This window comes from Crocuta crocuta, unplaced genomic scaffold (genome assembly GCF_008692635.1).
Source record: "Crocuta crocuta isolate KB4526 unplaced genomic scaffold, BGI_CrCroc_1.0 scaffold130, whole genome shotgun sequence".
Taxonomy (NCBI): Eukaryota; Metazoa; Chordata; class Mammalia; order Carnivora; family Hyaenidae; genus Crocuta; species Crocuta crocuta.
The window spans coordinates 11,802,877-11,818,833 of NW_027527920.1; the positions used below are offsets into that span (position 1 = coordinate 11,802,877).

The 15,957-nt window shown below is 34.5% G+C and overlaps 1 protein-coding gene across 2 annotated transcripts in view; it reads left to right on the plus strand.

Annotated features, from left to right (window-relative positions):
• Positions 1 to 15,957, plus strand: part of VPS13C (vacuolar protein sorting 13 homolog C) — a 186,579-nt gene that overhangs the window by 144,453 nt on the left and 26,169 nt on the right. For both annotated transcript variants that reach the window (XM_077747730.1, XM_077747741.1), the window contains exons 62-68: positions 1,065 to 1,193; positions 1,466 to 1,599; positions 3,319 to 3,445; positions 8,385 to 8,620; positions 13,721 to 13,862; positions 14,915 to 15,055; positions 15,869 to 15,950. In XM_077747730.1, the coding sequence (XP_077603856.1) occupies positions 1,065 to 1,193; positions 1,466 to 1,599; positions 3,319 to 3,445; positions 8,385 to 8,620; positions 13,721 to 13,862; positions 14,915 to 15,055; positions 15,869 to 15,950 (991 nt within the window). The remainder of the gene's footprint in view (positions 1 to 1,064; positions 1,194 to 1,465; positions 1,600 to 3,318; positions 3,446 to 8,384; positions 8,621 to 13,720; positions 13,863 to 14,914; positions 15,056 to 15,868; positions 15,951 to 15,957) is intronic.

A 15,957-nucleotide genomic window follows, 5' to 3' on the forward strand; every position in this document is an offset into this window, starting at 1 on the left:
CAAACCACTTGACCTTACGGATAGAACCATTCTTCTGTACATCTCAAAAACAAAATTATATATATATATTTAAAAACTTAGCAGGAAGCTCTAGAGAAAGAATTTAGTTATAATGCAAACAAACTTAGATCTCTGAGAAACAGGGGCTTTCCAAGTCACTTAGAATGATCTCTGTAGACTTGGTAACAAATAAATGCTCATTATCATTGATGGGGGTTTGATAATAGTATCATTTTTATTCAGAAATAGAATGTACTTGGGGCGCCTGGGTGGCTTAGTCGGTTAAGCGTCCAACTTTCGCTTAGGTCATGATCTCGCGGTTCGTGGGTTCGAGCCCCGCGTCGGGCTCTGTGCTGACTGCCAGCTCAGAGCCTGGAGCCTGTTTCAGTCTGTGACTCCCTCTCTCTCTGACCCTCCCCTGCTCATGCTGTCTCTCTCTCTCTCTCCTAGAAATAAATAAAACATAAAAAAAAAAAAAAAGAAATAGAATGTACTTACTATTGTATAACAGAGGGGCATTTTAAAAATTATTTTAGGAACTAAAACCTCAGTTTTACAGATAAGACTCAGTGAGGTATATGATTCGATTAAGATCAAACAGGACGATAATATCAGGACTTCCAGGAAGGTTGGTGGTAGTCTTTTCACTGCCTTCCATTGTCTTTTTAGCTTATCTAGGAAAAGATATGCTAGGAAAGAATTCATAGTGCCTTAAGCAGTTAAAATGGGATATGCACAAAAAAAAATGTTATTAAGATTATAGGTTTTAAATATTCAAGATATTTGAGTCATTCTTAATCTGTAAACTTTTTAGTTCTGATTTGTAATTATTCTGTAAGTACGTAAAGACTAATAAATCTATATTCTTCTGATAGAGTTTCTTTAGTTTCCTAAATAGTCCCTATATTGTCAATAATTTTAACTTGAGATGTGGAGGAAATATTTTAAGAAACATAGTAATAATTGTATCATGGTCAGATTTAGAATTAAAAACTTAAGTAGCCATTGACTTATTTATACCACAGTATTGTTTTAAAATTGATATTACCTTTTGTATTTTCTAGTGCCTTCCCTTTTGGCCTGAGAATTTGTCTGGCAAACTTTGTGTGAGAGTGGTGGGCTGTGAAGGATCCTCCAAACCATTTTTTTATAATCGACAGGATAATGGCACTTTATTGAGCTTAGAAGAGCTGGTATGTTTTCATGTTTTATAATAAAACATCTTTAGTTTTTAAAATTTGCTTTAAAGTATTGTATTGAAACATGCTATAAAATCTACTAGTAATTATTTGAAGGTGCTGATATATATATAATCCTATACATGTATTTGTAAGAGATCAGAGGGCCAGTGTGCTTTTCAGTAGGAATATAAGAAAACAAACAAATTTTGTGTCTCCATAACTGACTGAAATTCCAAATGTCACAGCAAGTTAAAACAATACCTCAAAATTGTTTTCTACAATAGAATGGAGGTATCTTGGTGGATGTAAACACTGCTGAACATTCAACTGTCATAACGTTTTCTGATTACCATGAAGGATCTGCGCCTGCTCTAATAATAAACCACACATCACAGAACGTCCTCACATACAAACAGAGGTATGAAACAAAACCTTCGTGGAAAATCTCATTTGCTTTTTACTGGCCCACAATCCTTTCCAGGAAACTCTTGGGGTGGTAGATGAGTTTCACGTTCCACGTGTTTTCTGATTTTAGAAAGATAACTGGAAACACGTGCTGTTTATTGTAATACCCTCAGCAGGTGTTGAGCAGTTCTCTGTAGTCCAGTACATTAATATTCCTGCAGCAGAACTTATAAATATTCATACCAAGTAGGATAAAGAAAAATTAATAGTCTCACATCAATTCAGATCAGGTTTCTTAGCCAAATGACTTTTGACACCCAAACTAATAGAAGCTTTTAAAATTTCAGAATTGCATATAAGGAAATGTGAACCTCTTTGAGCATTACTACTCTTTTGTAATCTGGTAATGCTTTATTGTTCTTGTTGTTTGTTTGCTTTTGTTCCCAATAGAAGTGATGGATTAAATGAGAGGATAATAACTAGATAGTGGGGTTGAATATAAGTATGGGATGATAGGAATTTTGTTGTTCTTTCTTGTCCTGTCATTTGGCTTGGATGATGCCATTGTATAATGATGTAACAGATAGTTTTAAACTCTGACAATATATGTTATATACCTGCAAAGAATTATTGTTACAATCTGCAAGGCATTATTTTATGTATGTATACAATCTTGTATATACATAAGGTTACTTTTATATACAGAATTATTTTATATGAAATAATGCCTTGCAAATTTACCTATTCTTACCTATTTACCTACTCTTACCTATTCCCGGCTTGAATCCACTGGGAGATTTTTTTGAGATATTTTTTAATTTAAAAAATTTTTTTAAAGTTTATTTATTTTGAGAGAGAGACAAAACACACACACATGCACATGGACAGGAGAGGTGCAGGGAGAAAGAGAGTCCCAAGCAGGCTCCATTGAGCCCTACAGCCCTCTGCAAGGCTGGATCAGGATCAGGGCTGGATCTCAAGAACAATGACATCATGACCTGAGCTGAAACCAGGAGTCTGACGCTTAACAACTGAGCCACTCACTCCCCCCACACTGAGAAATTTAAAAGCACAGAATGGGATTGAAACCTAATTGGGTTAATTTTTTTTCTTTTAGTTCCCTGGAAAACTTTTTGTAAAATGGACTAATACTTCTTATACTTTAATGATAAATTCTGCTTAAATATTGTTAAAATATAGATTCAGATTTAGTAGGTTTTAGGCAGGGCCCAGGATTTTGCACTTTCAGCAAGCTCCAGGTAATGGCGATGCTGCTTATTATCCACAGATCACATTTTGAGTAGCAACAGTATGGATCTAATTTCTTTTTTCCTGAGACTTCTGTTTCTCATCTAATTGCATGTGATTAAAAAACTTAAATTTAAGCACTGAGTGAAGTTCTGCTGCTGCTAAGGAATTTATTGTTTATAGCTTTTTTTCTACAGGTGAACTCTGATGTACCAGTCTGTTTACCTTAATGAATTCCATTGCTGTTATATTGCTTGGATCAATTTGGAGTGTACTGCAGCTTCAGAAAGGCAATATTTCATTCCCTCAAGCTTCAAAACCATTAGTTTATTGGACATTTTAGGGTACTTATTTTTAGGCAAAGTTCTGTTTATTAATGAAGGCAATTTTATAAGATTTTTGTGCCAGTCCCATCTGTAAACCACAGGCCTGGGTATCTCAAGGCTTGGATATCTTAATCTTCCCTCTGGTGGTTGTGTTTCAGTGGGTCACAGGAAGAAGTGTACTTGATGCCAGGACAAGCTCGACTTTTTGCCTGGGCGGATCCTACTGGTACCAGAAAACTTACATGGACATACGCAGCAAACACTGGGGAGCACAGTCTGCTAAAGGTATCATTTGATGTGAATGGTGCTGTATGAGCTGCCTGGTGGCAAAGGAAGCAGACAAGCTAGCTTCACACAGTCCTCTTTGTCCTTACTGAATGAAAGGTGGATTGGAAGTATTTTCAAAATAAGTTGCTGTTGGACTTCAGATTGCAAGTAATTCATACCAATATTTTAGATAAGTGAAAATAATGTATTTACAATTTAAAAAATAGGCTTGCTTCATCTTGCCCAGTAAAGTACCTTCTAATATGCCCCCCCCCCTTTTTTTAAGTAAGTAACTTTAAAACTAAGTGAAAATAATTTCATTTTGAGCATATGCATACCACTGTTGGCTGTGAGGTTTTTAGGCATGTTTTCTCAGTCAAGGCCATATGGCTTTTTTTTAAGTTGTTTTTTTTTTTATATTTATTTATTTTGAGAGAGAGTGAGTGAGCCAGGGAGGGTCAAAGAGAGAAGGAAAGAGAGAATCCCAAGCAAGCTCCACACTCAGCGCAGAGCCCAATGTGGGGCTCAATCTCACAACTGAGCTTATGACCTAAGCCACAATGAAGAGTGGGCCACCTAACCGACTGAGCCACCCAGGCACCCTAAGACCATGTTTTAATTAAAGGAATCTGACAGTATGCAGATTATCCCATATGAGAAATTTAATGAAGTATTTATTAAAACAGTATTTTGGCAGCTAATGTAATCAAATATGTTATTCTTAGACTCTTAGACTTTGGGAAGGTCTTAAGAATTCATAGCCTTTCTTTTATGTCATAACTGGCTCCTGTATTAGTGATATAGATCATCGAGCTTCTGTTGTAATATATTCTATCATGAAAAGTTCATACAGTGTCCTACTCTATTGTCTAATAATGCCAGTTGTTAAAAAAGCTTTCTTGACTTTTGCTTCACAGAGGTAATTGGCCAACAGTGACTGAATTATCCTCTCCCATACTCTCTCTGAAATACCCATAAAAGAGATAAAGACTTACCCACTTTTGAAAAATCAGAATGATAGTTCCTCTGTTACGAGACTCTTGCAATAATTTTCATCATGACAATTTGATGGAGCTCTACTGGTTGCTTGTGCTTTACTTTTTATAAGAGCGAAACTCAAGGTTTATGAGTGGTACTGAAGCTTCAATTCCCTGATCCTCTTAGCTCCCCGCCTCAGAGGCATAGAGGCTTTACGAGAGGTTTCTGTGCTCTACTAGTGTTATTTGCCCTCTCCTCACATTTAATGCTGCTCAGCAACTACAAAGCCCAGAAGTAGTATATAGACACGAGAGAGAATATGGGAAGGACTTTCTGGTGGAGGATACTCAGGTCTGTATATTGAGGCAGATTCAGAAAGCATCTGGGAATGGTATATATGGGGATTGTGGTTTTTAATGTTTCTCTTCTGTTTGGTGTTAGAGAACCAGGCGGTAGGAAAAATAGATAATTGTGCCTCAGTCAGCACATAATCTACCAGAGTCTGGAAATTGAGTTGGAAGCAAGGCAGTTGCTCATTCCCTTGTCTGCTTAGTTGATTTGAGAAGGGAGTTCCACTCAGGTCCCTGGACGTGACAAGGGAGTTCAAAGAAAATCCCACCATTATTGGTAAACATGAAGTCTGGACAAATCTTTTCTTATTAAGTATGAATGGACAGGAAAAAAACAACAACATGGGGTTTATGAAAAAAATAGTTTGGGAGAAAAATGTAGCATTATTCTGTATGATCAGTGGGTGATTATACCTCTGAAAATTATTTTACTACTAGAGGACCACAAGAAATCTCCTTGCATCCTCAAGTTATGAAGTGATGGCAGCTATGAAATAGAAGAATGCATGGTAAAATAAAAAGAGACAACAAAATGAAGCGAAAGTAGAGTGGGGAAGCTCATAAATACACCATTTAATCTTAAATTTTAATTAGAGAAACATAGGTTAATGATTTTATTTTTTTTAAACTGTCAATTTATAGATCTAAAATCATTGAAAAAAGAAATTTAAAACAACTGAGAAAATGAACATGAGGAAAATGTTACCTTTAAAGTAAAGGAGGGAGAGTTAAGGAAGTGTAAGTTACAAGCATGAAGAGGCAGTAAAGAAATAGGCAGATAGAAGTAAAAAGAAATTAAAGTTGTTGATTTTAATTTCTGAGCAACTATAATTCAAAGCGAAAACTTTTAAGTAGAATATGATGATATGTCAAAGAAGGGATGATAGCCATAAACTTTCATGCAAGGAATAACATTGTATCAAAAATATAAAACTTAAAATGCTGGAGGGGCGCCTGGGTGGCTCAGTCAGTTAAGCATCCGACTTTGACTCAGGTCGTGATCTCATGGTTTGTGGGTTCGAACCCCGCATAAGGCTCTGTGCTGACAGCTAGCTTAGAGCCTGGAGCCTGCTTCAGATTCTGTGTCTCCCTCTCTCTCTGACCCTCCCCTGCTCACACTCTCTCTCTCTCTCTCTCTCTCTGTCTCTCTCTCAAAAATAAAACAGAAAAAAAAATTTTTTTAAATGCTGGAAGTTGACCAGAATACCAGAGGATATTTTAAAATTACCAGAGGATATTTTAACATACCTCATTTAATTTTTAACAGACCAAATAGATGAAAAATAAATATGATTAGGGAGTATTTCAGTAATAACTAAGATTGAACCAAGATACATATCAAATTTTGTACTTTAGAGAGAGAAGTCACCTTATAAATAGATATCTCAGGAACATTTGTAAAATTTGATTGCATATTAGAATTTTAAAAGCTGAGTTGGCTACTTTGACATAGGTTAAAAGCAATAGATTTTTAAAAAGTAGTATGTTGGCGAGGACGTGGAGAAAAAAGAACCCTCGTGCACTCTTGGTGGGAATATAAATTGGTGCAGCCACTGTGGAAAACAGTATGGAGGTTCCTCAAAACACTACAAATAGAAGTACCACCGTATCCAATTTTTCCACTTCTGGGTATTACACAAAGAAAATAAAACACTAATTTGAGACGGTATATTTACCCATATGTTTATTGCAGCATTATTTATACTAGCTAAGCTATGCAAAACAACCTGTGTTCATCAGTAAATGGTGTCCTGTCCTGTCATTTGGCTTGGACGATGCCATTATATCATGATATAATCGTTTTAAACCCTGACCATATATGGTATATATTTGCCAAGAATTATTGTTACAAATCTGCATAAAATCTTGTACATACATAAGGTTATTTTTACATATAGAATTATTTTATATAAAATAATGCCTTACAAATTTACCTATTCTTATTTCTCCTGGCTTGAGTACATTGAGAGATACAAAAAATATTTTTAAATTTTTTTGAAGTTTATTTTGAGAGAGAAAGAGAAAACACATGCACGTGCACATGAGCAGGGGAGGGGCAGAGAGAGAGAAAGAAAAACCCAGGCAGGCTGCATTGAGCCCTACAGCCCTCTGCGGGGCTGGATCAGGGCTGGATCTCAAGAACAGTGAGATCATGACCTGAATTGAAACCAAGACTCTGATACTTATCTGCTCAACCACTTAGATGCCCCCCACTGAGAGATTGAGAAGAACAGAATGGGATATGTATATATATATTTCTCAGCTTTAAAAATAATGAGTTCTTGCCATTAGTGACAGCATGAAAGAAACTTGAGAATATTCTGCAATGTGAAATAAGTCAGAGAAAGACAAACAACCATATGATTTCGCTTACACTGAAATCTAAAAAACAAACAATAGGCGTGCCTGGGTGGCTCAGTCAGTTAAGTGTGTGACTTTGACTCATGTCATGATCTCACGGTTCATGGGTTCAAGCCCTGCACTTGGCTCTGTGCTCATAGCTCGGAGCCTGCTTCAGATTCTTTGTCTCCCTCTCTCTCTTCCCCTCCTCCCACTTACACTCTCTCTCTCTCAAAAATAAATAAACTTAAAAAAAAAAAGTAAAAAATAAAAAAACAACAAAAAGAACAGAAACAGATCCATCAATACAGAGAACATACTGGTGTTTGCCAGAGGTTAAGGTGGCAGGGAGCAGTGGGTGAAATGAGTGAAAAGAGGTGGGAGGTACGGGCTTCCATTTATGGAATGAGTAAGTCATGGGGCTGACAGGTACAGCACAGGGAATATAGTCAATGGTATTTCAATGCATTGAATGGTGATGGATTATAGAAGTTGTTGAATCATTATGTTGTACTACTAAAAGTAATGAAACATCTTGTGTCACCTATACTTCAATTTTTAAAAAAAGTAATTGATATAAACAGCAACAAACTCAACTATTCCTATGCTCTTGTTAAATCCTTTATTTGTTTGGTTTTTTTTTTTCCCTAAGAAAGCATGAGATGAAAAGCACGTAATAGGTACTTGTACTGCTTGTTGACATGAACTATTATATTTATAAGCCCAGAATGCAGGGAAATCATTATTTCAGTCTCTGAAAACACTGACCAAATCACATCTTCTATTTTTGTTAGATGAGACCCTCAGCCAAGGCTTTGTGAAACAGTATACATTGAATACAAACCATAATTTTATTGTTTAAGAGTGTGATTTATATAAATATTTGCAGTGTTAATGTTATTAAAACATAAAAATAACTAGGTTAGTTTTACCTGAGATTACTATTCAAATAAATACAGGACCCATTCTGTTCTCCATCTTGGAGACAAGTAAGCAGCTTACGGTACCAGCGCCATTGTAGGAAACTCGTTCCTGCCGAGGGCCCTTTGAACAGTCAAACCGAGGGCACGAAAAGATTAAGCACTATTAATGTTTGTTATTGTTCGAAAAAAATCAATGAGTCGTGTTTTAAAGTAGATTGTAACTTTAATTTATGTCATTTTGATGGTTTTCCAATTTATATTTACACTTTTCTCACTTTCCTAAATGTTCTCAGGGACTATAGTTTAACTTTATGTAATTAAAAACTTACTGCTTGTGGGTTTAATATTAAATCTCTTTTTCCCCAGGATGAATGTGGACAGTTTCCATATGATGCAAATACGCAGATACACTGGGTATCATTCCTGGATGGGCGCCAACGAGTGTTGCTTTTCACTGATGATGTTGCCTTGGTTTCCAAAGCCCTGCAGGCAGAAGAGATGGAGCAGGCCGACCATGAAATAACCTTGTCTCTCCACAGTCTTGGGCTTTCTCTGGTTAACAATGAAAACAAGCAGGAAGTTTCATATATTGGAATAACCAGGTACGGAAGAAGGAGGATAAGGCGTTAGAAGTCTTTCACAAGCATTGAGTTCATAATATCACGCTTAATGAGAATAAGCAGATGTTCTGAGTTTGGATGTACTGTATATTCTTTCAGCATAACTTGTGAACAGTTTTTTGCACTGCTAGTTGAAAAGGTCCTAATGTAGAAAGATGACTAAGATTAATGTCTTTGCCCCTACCATACTGACATGGTTTAGGGGAGGGCAACAACAATGGGTCAGATAAATTGGAAAAAATATTCACAGAGAAGGCAGTCTTTGACATGGGTACATAATCTTTAATGGGTGATTATTTAGACCTTTTTAATAGAGATGGAACCAGTTATTTTTCGCTGACTCTGCTTGTATCCATATAAGAAAAATATTCGAATTTATTTAATTTGATTCTTTAAATTGCACCAACTTTGGGAAAAGATCATTTTTTTCTTGGAGGCTGATGGGTGGAATGGTTAACATGTTACCATGTATAACCATCATAGCATCTATCAATAATCATGTGTTTAGTGAAGTAAAAAATTAAGTAAAAATTAAGAGATCATGTATTTAATGCACTTTACACAACACCTGACAGATTAAGGGTTCTAAACATAATATACATACCACTAATACAATTTTAATAATTTTGTATATGTATGAGTAATATATTCTCTTGATTCTACATTTCAGTATTGTATTTTTAACCCAGTATAAAAAATCATTTTTAAGTCCTGTAAATTCAGTTTTTCCTCTGCTGTTTTTTGATAGATCTTTGTTTTAGNTATATATTATTATATTTTGTCAGATTGACCTTTATGTATAAGGACTTTTAAAAATTGACCTAGAATATCTTTGTTATGATACACTACACATTTAATACACATTCACTGGGGATATGTACTGAGGAAAAGTAAATCGGTTATGTAATTTTAAAAATAGACTTTTATTCTTTTGAACAGTTTTACGTGTACATAAAAATTGACTGTACAGAGTTCCTATATACCATCCGCCTTTCCCCTCTTATTAACATCTTGAAATAGTGTGGTACATTTTTTTACTATTGATAAACTAATGTTTATACATTATTACTATTATTTAAAGTCCAGTTTTGGTGTTGTTTAAGTTAGAGTTTGCTCTTTATGTTGTAATTCTATGGGTTTTGGCAAATGAGTAACACATATCTATCATTACAGTGTCATATAGAATAGTGTCACTACTGTAAAAATTCCCTTGTACACCACCTATTCATTCCTTTCTGCCTCCCTCTGAATCTCTGGAAACCACTGGTCTTTTTACTCTCTAAAGTTTTTGCCTTTTCGAGAATGTCATATCATTGGAACCATACAGTATGTATGCTTTTCAGATAGGTTTCTCTCACTTAGCAACATTTTTAAAAATTTCTTCATGTCTTTTTGTGGCTCGATACCTCATTTTTTTGGATCACTGAATAATATCCCATGTTTGGATGTACCACAGTTTATTCACCTATTGAAAGACATCTTGGTTGCTTCCAACTTTTGGCATTTATGAATGAAGCTGCTATAAACATTCATAGGGAGATTTTTGTGTAGACATAAGTTTTTAACTCGTTTAGGTAAGTATCAAATGATTGCTGAATTATATGGTAGGACTATGTTTAGTTTTGTGAGCAATTGCCAAATTGTCTTGAAAACTGGTACACTATTTTGTATTTCCACCAGGAATGAATGAATGAGCATGCATTGCTCCACGCCCATGCCAGCATTTGGTGTTGTCAGTGTTCTGGATTTTGACCATTCTATTAGGATGTAGTGATATGTTGTTGTTGTTTTAATTCACAGTTTGCTAATTACATAGGCTGTTGAGCATCTTTTCAAATGCTTGTTTGCCATCAGAATATCTTCTCTGGTGAAATTCAGGTCTTTTGCCCATTTTAAAATTTTTCGTGGTCTTATCATTGAATTTTAAGAGTTCCTCGTATATTTTGGATGCAAGCCTTTTATCACATTTGTGTTTTGCAGATATTTTCTCCCAGTTTCTGCCTGTCTTTTCTTTCTTTCAACAGTGTCTTTCATAAGAAAGAGGCCCAACATGAATTCTTTCTTTGATGAGTTATGCTTTCAGTCTTATATCTTAAAAGTCATCACCAAATGCAAATTTACTTAACTTTCCTCCTATGTTATTTTCTGGATTTCATAATTTTATGTTTCATATATATATATGCTTTTGGATATCCAGTTCTGTCACTATTTGCTGAAAAGATTGTCCTTTTTCCATTGAATTGCTTTTACTGCTTTTCAAAAATCAGCTGACTTTATTTGTTTGGGTCTATTTCTGGACCTTCTGTTTCCTTGGTCTGTTTGTCAGTCCTTTCACCCATACCACACTGTCTGATGTCTGTAGCTTTGTGCTAATCTTGAGGTCATGTAGTATCCTTCTTCCACCTTTTTTCTTCTTGGTAGCTGGTACTTCGGTTGGGATTTGCGTTAAAGTTATAGATCAACTTTTATAGTCTATAGTTTTCCTCATATAGGCTTTACACAAATTTGATTTTATTTCATTTCTTTGGGGCTAATGTAAAGATTTGTTTTTAATTTCAAATTTCAATTGTTCATTGCTGATATATAAGAAAACAATTGACTTTTGTATATTAACTTTGTGACTTTTGTATACTAATTTTATATTGGTTGCAGCAATTTTTTTGGTTGATTCTTTGGGTTTTTTTACATAAACATTTCATGTCATCTGAGAACAAAGACAGCTTTCTTTCATCTTTCCTCATCTGTGTACCTTTTATTTTCCCAGTGTTGAATAGGAAGAAGTGGTGAGAGTAGATATCCTTGCTTTGTTCCTGATCTTAGTGAGAAAGCATATAGTTTCTCACCATTAAGTACGATGTTAACTATAGGGTTTTTGTGGGTGTTCTTTATCAAGTTGAGGAAGTTCTCTCTTCCTAATTTGTTGAAGAGTTTTTATTATGAATCAATGTTGGATTTATATAATGTATAGTAGATATTTTATTCATTGCCTTCATTGAGTGGTGTTCCCTCATGATACAATGAGGTCACTGTTAACAGTTTCAATGATTAATCTGAATGAGCTATGAAACTAAAATACTATAGGGTTTTATTTTGTCATTATACAAATAGTATTCCCTAATCAGGGATCAGCCAAGTATGGCCTATCAGCCAAATCTAGCTGATGGACTGTTTTTGTGTTTTTGTTTAATAGACCTTGATGTAAGAATTTTTTACAATTTAAATGGTTGGAAATAAAAGAAATAAAAATAGTTTTTTGTAACCTATGAAAATGATATGAAACTCAAAGTTTGTTGCCATAAGTAATGTTTTGTTAGAACACAGGACAGCCTGGCTTATTCTTTTACATGTCTATGGCTGCTTTTACACTGCTGCTTATAGCACACAACAGAGGACAGATAACTTGAGAGCATATGAGTGCCACACATATAGCTCCACTGCAACTTTTATTCATTTTTTATTACTAATGCATGCTCATCATGTCAAAATAAGTAGAGAAAAGTGGACTTTGAATGTCTCTCTTCTGGGGCAGAGTTACTGAATGAAATGGCAAAACATTATTTTTATTATGTAATGATCCTATATCTGTGCCCAAAGAATATGCTATATATTGACATTTCCAAACTAAGCACATACCACAATATGCCTACCTCATAAGAAAGGAATGGCCAGAAAGTTAGAAAATTTAAGACAAAATATCTCATCACAGCAAAATTTCATTTATGTATGTGTGTATGCATGTATTTATTTATTTTCAATTTCAAGTTTCTATTTAAATTCTAGTTAACATACAATGTAATATTCGTTTCAGGAATAGGATTTAGTGATTCATCACTTACAAGTAACACCTAGTGCTCTTCACAAGTGCCCTCCTTAATACCCATCACCCATCTAGCCCTTCCCTCCACCCACCTCCCTCCAGCAGCCCTTAGTTTGTTCTTTTTCCTTAAGAGTCTCTTTGGATTTGCTTCCCTCTCTTTTCTTTCCCCTTCCCCCATGTTCATCTGTTTTGTTTATTAAATTCCACAGATGAGCGAAATTATTTAGTTTTTGTCTTTATCTGACTGACTGACTGGTTTATCTCTTAGCATAATTTCTTCACAAAAATAAAAAACCAAAAATGAGGGTGCCACCAAAATTAGTTCCTGAATGACTCATTTGTTAGCCAAGCAAGGAATGTCTTGTACTAGTGGTGAGTTAATTGAATTATCTAAATGTAACAGCTGAAGAAATGTGTCCAGAGTAATAAACTGCTAGCCATTTTGGAAGAACAGTTGCTTGAACAACTGAGGACATTTAGAACAATGTCAGTAGTCATTTAAAAATAAGACAATGATTTTGACTGGTTTTCTTTGGCTCTTGAGTCACCAGATATTACTAATACTGCTCAGCTATTGTATATTTGAGAAGCCAGTGCTGAGTTTCAGGTGTCTAAAGAATTAGCCTCTATGAATACGGAGTTTGAGCCCTAATTACTTGAAATGTTGTCACCCCTGAGAAAGAAGTGTAATAACAATTTTTTTTGTAAGTGTGTATGGTGACAAGTACTAACTAGATTTATTGTGATGATCATTTCACAATATATGCAAATATTAAATAATTTTGTACATCTGAAATTAATGTTTTATGTCAGTTATACCCCAATAAAAAACAAGTAATAAAAACTTTAGATGTGTTTTCTCATTAATAGACTTGTGTTTTTTAAAAAAACTCAGTTTTTATATTTTAAATTTCATCAGTTAGAAAAATTCGTGAAAGTTTTTTTCTCCCTCTTGTTATTTAAGCACAATTTAACCTCAATTTTATCTCAGCCACAAAGCCTAAAATATTTAGTATATGGCTCCTTACCAAAAAAGTTTGCAAGTCGTTTGATTGATTGATGTCAGTGTATGATAGAATAACATTTTCCCCTGCCCCTTTTCCTCATGTGCTTTTCTACCACAGGTATATTTTAATTTAAAAAAAAGTCTTGTATGAATATAATTTTCATTGGAGGTTGGTAGTTACAATAATTTGAAGTTGAATAACAGTTCTAGTAAACCTGATATGTACTTCTAATTTAATTTTCTTTGTGAATTGTTTTAGTTCTGGTGTTGTTTGGGAGATGAAACCAAAACAGAAATGGAAGCCTTTTAGTCAAAAGCAGATAATGTTGCTGGAACAGTCCTATAAAAAGTACCAAGTATCCAGAGACCATGGATGGACTAAACTAGATAATAATTTTGAGGTATACTAAAAATTTTTTTGGTTTGGTTTTTATATATATATTTTGTTGGTGGACAGTAACTAAGGAAAATTTACTGTCCAAGTAAAAATGTGTGTGCAGAAATTATTTATTAGTAAATAAACTCATATATTAGTAGGATTAGCATGACTGATATTCATTAATACATTTTAAATTAAAATATATTATTAAATCATATACTATGAAATATTTAAATATGTTTCTTTTCTGTATTTTTAAAATTTCTTCTGTTTACAAGACAGTTTCATGGAATGTGTTTTCAGTAAGATTATGCAGAAATTAATATCGCTTATTGGAACTTTTTGTTGCATCTTGAACGATACCAGAATAATTGGTAAATAAAGCCTGTGCAAAATTGTGTATTTCAGTAATGAAAAACCTATGGAAAACCTGTTCAATTAAATTCATTAATGCGAACAATTATTGGACATGGGTAGATATCACAAATATAGGTATACTCCATGCAGGACAGTGTTGCAACTGAAGGTCACTTTTGCTCCAAGAGACCCTAGAAGCTTGACTGCAATTTCTCATTTGCTCTGGTTCAGTCACACAGTTTTGGTTACTCTTTGTCTTTGATATCTAATGGCTGGGTTTGCCTTGGTCACCAGGTGCTCCCCTCACCCCTACCCTTATCCCGTAAATGGTGACCGTGCTCAAAGGAAAACAAACTGGCAGACCTAAATAAGCTGTTAACTATTCATTGTTTAACTTTGCTAAAACAAAATTTAAGAGTTACCTTTATTCCTTACTATTGAGGCTTTTAAATAACATAAAGCATGGTTTATTCCCTTCAACTACAGTTGATAAAATTGAAAATTTCCCCAATCATTTTTTGTTTTCTTCATAACTTTGGTGGAAAAGTAATGATTCTGTTTCGAAGATCCCAACTATAGATGCCCTTACGGCAGATCTTTTGGTGACACAGAGAGATTAAAATGCTTTTCCCTTTCAGATTGTGAGTAAAGGGATTTTTAAAATGGGCTACACTGCTAATACCAAGTGGTCATGAACACATGTACTTTTTTTCCCAGGTCAATTTTGATAAAGTTCCCATGGAAATGCGCTTCCCTGTTCAGTGCCCAATAAAGCGAGATTTTTTATCAGGGATTCAGATTGAATTTAAGCAGTCTCCTCACCAGAGAAGTTTAAGGGCCAGGTTGTATTGGCTTCAGGTAACATTGTCATTTTCTGTTCAACAAATACATCCAATCACTTTGGGAAACTTGGGGCTAAAATTTTTTCCACCAGACTCTAGCATACATTGTAAATAGTATTTTGCTTTCTGTTTATATGTTTTTTCCCTTTCTCCCACGTATCCTATGGATTCTCTATACTTAGCATCCAAGTCCAAAGACATTGTGACTGTTGAGACTATTTAATTTCATCAGCTAGCCTGCAAGAGTGTTTTCTTGCACTGAAAATGTTATTTTTTAAAATATTCCTTTGATTTTGTTAGGGGACCCCAAAATAAGATTTTCTTTTGCCATTCTACACAGTGCTGAGCTGGGCTTTATTGAAGAATGCTTTTGTCTTCTTGCTTGCTAGCTCCCTTCCTGCCTCCCTCACTGTCCTCCTTTTAACTACTAAATATGATTTAGGACATTTTTATTTCTTTACTCTTTCTACCTATCTAATTTCATATCCAGTCTCCACTTACATTTTATTTAAATTATAAGCTTTTGAATTTTAACATGATCCATAGACACAAGTATTTTGATTAATAGTGTGTATGCTGTGCAGTGTGAATGCAGTTATGAGTATATTTAATAGTCCCTTATGTAAAAGGTTGCCCTTGCTGAGATTTGTAAGAATTTTAAATTTAAAGTAAAACTTTTAATAGCACTACATACATAATGCAGACAATTATGATGAAATTAGCCACATCTTCTATAATATTATCTTCAAAACTAAAAGTTTAAATGATTTCAAATCTTGCTGAGTTAGTTTTCTTTCTTTCTTCTTTTTCTTCTTTTTATTTTTTTTAGGTTGATAGTCAGTTACCAGGTACAGTTTTTCCTGTTGTATTTCATCCCGTGGCTCCTCCAAAATCTATTGCTTTGGATATAGGTAAAAA